At 23.8% G+C, this 8117-nt stretch overlaps 4 protein-coding genes across 4 annotated transcripts, besides 2 other annotated features; 2 read left to right on the top strand and 2 right to left on the bottom strand.

Annotated features, from left to right (window-relative positions):
• Positions 1 to 202: 202 nt before the first annotated feature.
• On the bottom strand, positions 203 to 1657 carry EHI_048410 (protein kinase, putative; the record flags this gene model as incomplete). Its single annotated transcript, XM_643023.1, has 1 exon — positions 203 to 1657. One exon carries the CDS (start codon positions 1655 to 1657, stop codon positions 203 to 205), a length of 1455 nt encoding a protein of 484 aa, XP_648115.1.
• Positions 1658 to 2613: 956 nt separating this feature from the next.
• EHI_048420 (uncharacterized protein) lies at positions 2614 to 3501 on the top strand (the record flags this gene model as incomplete). The annotated part of the gene is made up of 1 exon (XM_001914288.1): positions 2614 to 3501. One exon carries the CDS (start codon positions 2614 to 2616, stop codon positions 3499 to 3501), a length of 888 nt encoding a protein of 295 aa, XP_001914323.1.
• A 39-nt stretch (positions 3502 to 3540) lies between these two features.
• On the bottom strand, positions 3541 to 4256 carry EHI_048430 (uncharacterized protein; the record flags this gene model as incomplete). Its single annotated transcript, XM_643021.1, has 2 exons — positions 3541 to 3640; positions 3742 to 4256. 2 exons carry the CDS (start codon positions 4254 to 4256, stop codon positions 3541 to 3543), a joined length of 615 nt encoding a protein of 204 aa, XP_648113.1.
• A 233-nt stretch (positions 4257 to 4489) lies between these two features.
• On the top strand, positions 4490 to 5529 carry EHI_048440 (uncharacterized protein; the record flags this gene model as incomplete). The annotated part of the gene is made up of 3 exons (XM_643020.1): positions 4490 to 5132; positions 5188 to 5411; positions 5458 to 5529. The coding sequence occupies 3 exons, from the start codon at positions 4490 to 4492 to the stop codon at positions 5527 to 5529; spliced, it is 939 nt and encodes a 312-aa protein (XP_648112.1).
• A 431-nt stretch (positions 5530 to 5960) lies between these two features.
• Positions 5961 to 6023: a repeat region.
• A 625-nt stretch (positions 6024 to 6648) lies between these two features.
• Positions 6649 to 6934: a repeat region.
• Positions 6935 to 8117: the final 1183 nt, after the last annotated feature.

Here is an 8117-nt window from a genome sequence, read left to right on the forward strand (position 1 = left end):
ATTATGTCTTTAAATTGATTAAATTCATAAAAGCAACTAATAATTAGTCAATACTTCAAATTATATATTTTGAGAATAAAACCAAAAAGATGAATAAATAAAAGATTTCAAAAGGGAGGAAATTATGTTATTAAACAAATGAATTAAAACTATTGTAATTTAAAAAAAAGATTTAATTCATTAATTCAAAAATAGAGGAAGCCTAAAGTCTTCGATTTATTTCTTCACTATATCCATCAGTAAATCTAGGATTTTCGTTGAACTCTCTTTGAGGGGTTTGTTGACTTCTTTCAAATTCTCTTCTTTCTGCATCTTCAACCTCACGTTTGATTCTCTCAAATTCTTCTTCTTGTTCTTTTTGTTTCTTAAATTTTTCTTCTGAAATTTTAGCTTCTATTCTATTTTTTTTCATTTCTATTCGTAGCAAATCAACAATCAAATCAAGACAGTTTGTATCAATTTTATTTTCTTTAAAGAATTTTGGGAGAGTATCACTGTAATTAAGTAATTGACCAAATATAACCCAAAACTCTTCTCCTCTTTCTTTTTGTATTTTTGCAATAATTTCTTCTTTTTCTGCATTTAAAATACTCATATCTCCAGTACAGTCATAGTTTTTTATTTCAAATCCTAACCTATCAAAGGCTTCAATAATATCTTTTTTTGATTCAAAATCAGGTACTTCTTTCAAAATTTCCCTTGTTAGTTCAGAATGGTCTTCTTTTGGAGATGGGGTCGATGAATTGATACTTTTTTGAAGACCCTTGTCTGTATTTCCTGTTGGTTCTTCATGACTCATTTCTTGTTTTTGGTTCATTTCATCAAAAATGATTGTTGTCATACCCTTAACATCAAACATATCATTAATAATAATCTTTACTGTTGGTAGATTACAAATGTCATCAGCCGACATCCTTGATGAAGCAGTTTTTGAGAGAAGATTATCAACAATCATTTGAATAGTACTTGAATATATTTCAGGGATTTTAGGTGGATTGACTTTTAAAATTTTTCTTATAACGTCAGCAACATTACTTCCACAGAAAGCACGAGTTAAAGTACATAATTCATAAAGAATACAACCTAATGACCACATATCACTCTTATAGTCATACGGAATCCCTTCACAAATTTCAGGAGAAAGATAATAAGGAGTGCCAATAACAGTATTTGCAATTTGTTCCTTTTCAGAAAGCATTCTTCCAATTCCAAAATCACCAATTTTTACAGTACCATCTGCCATTAAGAATACATTTTGAGTTTTCATATCTCTATGAAGAATACGAATTGAATGAAGATAACGAAGACCAAACGTAATTTGAAGAAAGATATTCCAAACCAAATCTTCAGAAATTAAATCTCCCATTCTTTTTTTAATAAAACGAGATAAATCTCCACCACGAGCATATTCCATTACAATTATTAAATTCTTTTTATTAACAAAACTATCAATAAAATGAATAACATTATTATGGTTGACTTTCTTCATTATTTTAACTTCATTCATTGCCTTTTCTCTATTGTCTGTATCAATAGCAATCTTTTTTACAACTACTTGTCTTCCTGAACTATCTTTTCCAAGATAGACTTGTCCATAACCTCCTTGTCCTAATTTTTTATAAATTTTATATGTCTGAGAACGTGGTTGCGACATCATTAATCTTTTCCTCTATTTCAATTACTTAGATTAATTATTTCCAGTGTATTTGTTTCTATCTCAGATGCTCTATTTTTAAAATAGATACTAAGCTGTTTCATATATTTTCTCATGTTTAAATTTTTAAGAAACCCTTTTTATAAATCTTCTTATCACTCTACTTCAACGTAACGTCAACTAAATAATATTTATATTAAATTTATATCTCAAAAAAATTATTTCATAATTTTGAAAGAAGAAAAAACTGTTTAGAAGTATTCTTTTTTTTTAAGATTAAAAATCAAAGGAAACTATTTCTATTTGGAAAGAAAAGAAGCACGGAAAAGAAAGATTAAAGGTCAAGAGAAAATCAATAAAGTTCGAAAAGAAACCCATTTTTAAGAATAAAAGGTTATCTACAAAATTCAATGTGCGAAGTAAAGTGCGGTTATTCATATGGATATATTATTACACCAGATTCATGTGCTACATTTATTCAATACCCATATTTTAAGGAAGGACATAAAAAACAAAAGAATATAAAGAAATCAAATGTTGTCACTCAATCAAATTTAACATTGACTGAAGAAAATCTTTCAATAATTAACCATATAACAAGAATGGATAAGAAACAAAGAATTAATCAATGGAAACAAAATAATGAAACAAAAGATGTATATTACCCACATCCTTTTATATATGGTTATTATTAATTCATTTGTATTTACGTATTTTATTAAATTTATTTTATTAATTCATTTCTTAAATAACAATTTAAAAAAGTAATAATAAAAACATTTTGAATATGAAATAAGTTGTAATTACAAAAGAAGAAGAGGAGCAAATTTGTCTTTTATAAATAAATTAATTTGAATTAAAAGAAAAAGAAAAAAAAAAAATAAATAAAGGTCATTTAATTAAATAAAGAATTGAAAGAGAAGAAAAAATGATAGGAAAATGAACTAATAATTATACAAATGAAAATAGACGCTAATACTGTTCTCAGGTTCATGGAATTTTCTGGATGTAATAATGAATATACAGCTGTTCATTTCCTAAAAAAACATAGAAGTCTTGATGATGCAGTTTCAAGTTATTACGACCAAGGATGTCCTGAAATAGAAGAACCTTTTGGATATACTTCAATATTTGATGATTCTAAGGTATCTCATCCAAATGAAGAAATATCAACAGAAGATGTTACAAGTAATAACGGAAATGAAAACATTATTAGAAAAGCTTTTGAAGAAGTTGCTATTGAAGGATTAGTTAATTCAGAAAATATAGAACTATTTTGTAACAAATTAGGTATTAATGGGGAGAGTGGGTATGAATTATATTTACTTGGCTTTATTGGGGGATGTGAATTATATCAACATTTTGAGAACAAACATATCAAACTTATTGAGAAAGCTTTAAAAGGAAAAACTGATGTAAAAGAATTTTTAAGACAAGAATTTGAGTCATTAAAAGGTGATAAATATTATCAATTTCTTAAAGTTGTTTATCGGTGGTTGGTAATTCTTATAAATGAAGCAAATAAAGGAGTTAAAAAAGGTATGGAAACAAATTCAATGCTTGACTTTTTAGCTGATGTTTTACGTGATGTTATACAACCAAAACTTCAAGGAGATGTTTTTGAACAATTAATTAATTACATCATTAATGTTGACCCAGAAACTCGTAGAAAAAAACAAATTCAAATGGATACTTTTGCTTATTTACCATTCTTCTTAACATCATTTAAAGATATTAACTCATTAAAAATGAGTCAAAATGAAATTGATAATTTATGCTCACTTCCAACATTATATTCTGATTTCTTAATCTTTATGAACAAAGAAAATAACCAACAAGTTAAATAAATTAATAAATCAATTTTTTTTTTTAATTTCTTTAATTTTTCATATTAATTCAAAAGTATTTGTATTAATAAAGTCATGAACAGAATAATATGGAAATAAATAAACTTCTCCTTTTTGCATTTCAAATCCATACTCATCACTAATCAATGAATTAATTATATAATAAACATTGTATTTTATTCAATTTTATATATTTTATTATAATAAAGAAGAAGAAGAAAGAAGAAAAAAAAAACAAACTCTGGATGAATTTTGAAATTATCTACATTAGTTAATATTCGTACAAATACAAATGTAGACATATCTGGTTTTGCTTCTGCTTTAGGTTCAAATATTTGGGATTTTTGAAGGAATTCATTTCTTAATAATTTATATTTTTCAAATAATGTATTTTCATCAGAAGTCATTTTAGATGTATCATTTGAATTACATCGTGCCATTTGATGAATTTTTCTTAATCGAGTTTTAGAATATAACGTTAGATAATATTGAATTCTACTAATTTCAATTTGAAATGTTTGACATTGCATTAAAGTAATACTACTAACATCAGTTTGGTTTTTTAAGTTTGCAATAATTTGTTGTTGATTAAAAATCATTTGTTTAAATTGTGATACTCGGACATTATCAAAAATCTCAAGCACAGGAGATTGAATCTCATTTTGAATGGTTCTCAATAACTTATTAAATTCATTTGATTCTTGTGACATTTCGTGATTTTGAGTAAATTGACTATGAGAATGTTGTGTTGTCATAGTATCGTTAAAATGTTTTGTAAAATTTAATTTTATTTTTTCTCTTTTAAATTATTTATTGTTATATTTAACAAGAAATAATTAAAAGAAAAAAGACAATGAATTTCCATCGTTTCATTTAAAATTTACACATTCCATCAAAAAATATTAAAATAGAACTACCTTTTATAATAAAAAAAAACTAAAGAAAAAAAAAAAGGAACTTTTATTTAGAAAAAGCACATTAACCCTTTATGCTTCCATTTAGTTGTGTATGTTCTAATGTATCAATTCAATTAACACTAAAACAAATACAAATACCTCCATTAAAATGGATTAATCCAATAACAGGGACAGGTAAAATAACTATCAAATATACATCGTTTACTCATACTACTCAAATTAGTAAATGGTCATGTGTCAGATGTAATTCATGTGGTACTGATTGTTGTTTATTATGTGATGGAGAAATTATTATAAACCCAATACTTAAAGATGTTATTAGATTAAGAGAAAAATTAACGTATTCTCATACTTTTGGTATTTACGTTGATCTTCAACTAATTAAAAGCAGACCAACAACAGGTCAAAATTCATATGTTGGTTCATTAAGCATTGGATCAGTTAGAGATCCAATTGAAAAAGAACTTATTACTATAAAACAAAAACGAGTTGAACAACTATTTCAAGAAAAAGAAAGAAAAATAAGAGAATTTGTAATGGAACAAGAAGAAGCATATGAAGCTGAACGGCGGTTAATTTCTAATGAACTTGATGCTATTAAAACTAAATTAGAAAATGTTCAAGATGAAATACCAAAAATCACAATCACCCCAGTTAAAGTTCCAAAAACGAAATCAAGTAGTGGAATCTTTGATATGGATGAGGACTTTGATGGTTTGTTTCTCTTTTATTTTCATCTTTATGTATTTATATGAATATTAAATTTCAGTGGATGAAGACTTTGATAATTCTACCCAAATAACTGATTCTACAACACAAAACCATATAGACCAAAAACAGACTCATCAAGGTTTTAATACCATTTCATCTCCAACTGACTCTGATGACGGTGACCAATCATCTTCTGATATTTTTACTTCTAATGCTCAACACATTAAAAGAAGTAAACCAATGAAACTCAAAGATGATTTTCCTTCTACTTTCAAAGAATATGTTTGTTTTTTCTTTTATATTTTTTTATTGTACTAATACACTATAGACAATAAATTCAATGACGAATACAGATGAATTACCTGTATCAAGTTCTTTTGTGGGAAAGTATCAATTCTAAAATACCATTTATTTCCTAATTTTTCTTCATCAATTTACAATGTGCCTTTTTTATCAAAAATATTATTTTAAGTTATTTTTTTTCTTTATTAGTAATTCTCCTACTTATGAATTTGTTGAAAAAAAAAACGTATAACACCATTGTAAATAACAATTACATTTCATTATGAATTGTTTTAATTAATACATTCTTTATATAAATATGTCTCATTTTTCTAACTTCATTTTAAAGATTGTAATAAACGATTAACAGATATATAAAGAATGAATGGTTTTATTTTGTACTAATACTCGATAAAATATTCATAACATAAAATAAGTCATAGCCAGTGGAAGTGGTTTAATGAAAGAAGTATGAAAAAAATATTCAAAAAGATAAGAAGGAAATGTTTTGATAAGAAATAAAATAATCTTTTATTGTCATTTAATACTAAGTAATTAATTAAGTATTAATAGATTTGGTTTTTATTGTTCTTTGTTCAAAGGAGATAAGCCACATCATCTAGTCTTTCTAATTTAAATAAATAACTAGTGACTTTGGATATTCAAGAAATGTTCAATTCATTGAAGTTAGTAATTTACAAGTTTATCAAGAAATATTATTTTCATTATTACTTCAGTACTTTAATATAACTTATAAGAATATCACCACAGAATGTTTATGTTTATGAATAAAGTTAGTTTTGAGATAATATGGAATAAATAAAACCTATTTTTAACAATATAATAAAACAATGATGCCAAGAACAAACAAAACAAGACATATTATTTGAAGTTTCAGAAAAAAAACTGAAAGAATAAAATGTTCCAATTTCAGTTGATAACTAATGAATGTTTTTTTACAGATATGACTACGAAGTTATATTATTTCTTCAAAACAAAAATGGGTGATAAAAGAAGTACTATAAAAATGGAATTTATAATAAAAACTTATTCAAACCATCATCCTCTTCACAACCAGCAAACAACTAGAAATTTATTACAATCATTAAACAATAAATTGAATCAAACGCATACAATCGTTGGTATAGTTGTAATGTCTCAGAATAATACTAAAGGTATTTTTTATCTTCTTTCAATTAAATAATTATTTTTGTGTTTGTTCTTTTTATTTTATTATTAGAGAAATTAAGAGACATCAAAATAATTCCAGTAGTAATTTCAATTAATGGAATAATAAATAAAACATTAAATTAATAAAAGAATTAAAAATTGACATTGACATTTTTAAAGAAGTTAAAACCATTGTAATAAAAAGCATGATGAATGTCATAAAATATTGCTTATATCACAACAAAATATACACAGTATAGATACTAGAAGAAGAATTAGTGACGGTATTAGTCTCAGAAGAATAAAGAAGAAACAGAAAGTAATTCTATTAATACTTAAGTAATTGCTTTTTATTAAATAAATAATACTTTCAGTTCACAAATCAATTCATTATTATTTTAAGAATATATTCATTAATCTGATTATACACGTTGATTTGTTATTTTATTAAATTTATATTTCATTATAATATTGATTTATTTCTATCAATTTTTGTATTTGTAGTTTATTATTATTCTTTGTTATTTTATGTTGGTTCTATCATTTAAAGTGTTTTATTATGTTAAATTATTTTTATTTATTCTTTATTCTCTTAATTTATTTCTTTATTAGCCATTTTTCATTTTTTATAGAAAATTAAATATTAAACATTATAATCAACATTTTATTAATTTGAATAAATAACAATTAATTATTATTTAAATATAACACCATAGTTATGTAATATATTGATTATTTTTATTATTTTATCTTCTTATTTTCATCGTTTTTATTATTCATTATTCTATTGATTCTACCATTTTGAGTTGATATTAATGTATTTGTTATTTGATTAGAATATAAATATATAATTTTCTGGTTAACATGTAGAGATTAATAATCAACACAGTTATAATTTACTCATATTCTTTTATTTATGACATTCAATTTCATTTGATTATAATTATTACAAGATTGAATAATTATTATTGACGATTTTATAATTTATTGGTTTCGAGAAATATAATTATTAACCATTGTTCATTATTTGGGTTATTACATTTCATTATGTTTTTATTTATTTATGAATTATTATTATATAATTAATTGATGAACTTTATGTCAATAACATAAGAATAATAAGAATAATTAATGAATAATTTTAAAGATTACTAAAGAATAAAAAAGAAAATATGATGATGATGAGATTAAATCATAAATATGATAAGTTCAAATCATTAAACATAATATAAAAAGAAGAATAAGAAAGTAAATAAAGAAATAAAAGAAATAGAAAGACAATACAAATAAAGAATGATAAAAAGAAGATTTGAAAATATAATAGTGAAATATTTTAAATTAAGAAATAAAGAAAAAGAAATAAAGAAAAAGAAAAGGGATATATAACAATAAAAAATCCAAAAATAAAAGAGAAGGAAAATAAAATCAAATAAACAAGAAGCGGCTGTAGTTTTACGTGTAAAACACTTATTTGTAATTTAATAATTATGAAATACTAAGTTAAATTAATAAGAAGTCGTAGGATCGAAACCTGCC

The sequence above is a fragment of the Entamoeba histolytica genome, genomic scaffold (assembly GCF_000208925.1).
Source record: "Entamoeba histolytica HM-1:IMSS scf_1104750517045 genomic scaffold, whole genome shotgun sequence".
NCBI classification, from domain to species: Eukaryota; Evosea; order Mastigamoebida; family Endamoebidae; genus Entamoeba; species Entamoeba histolytica.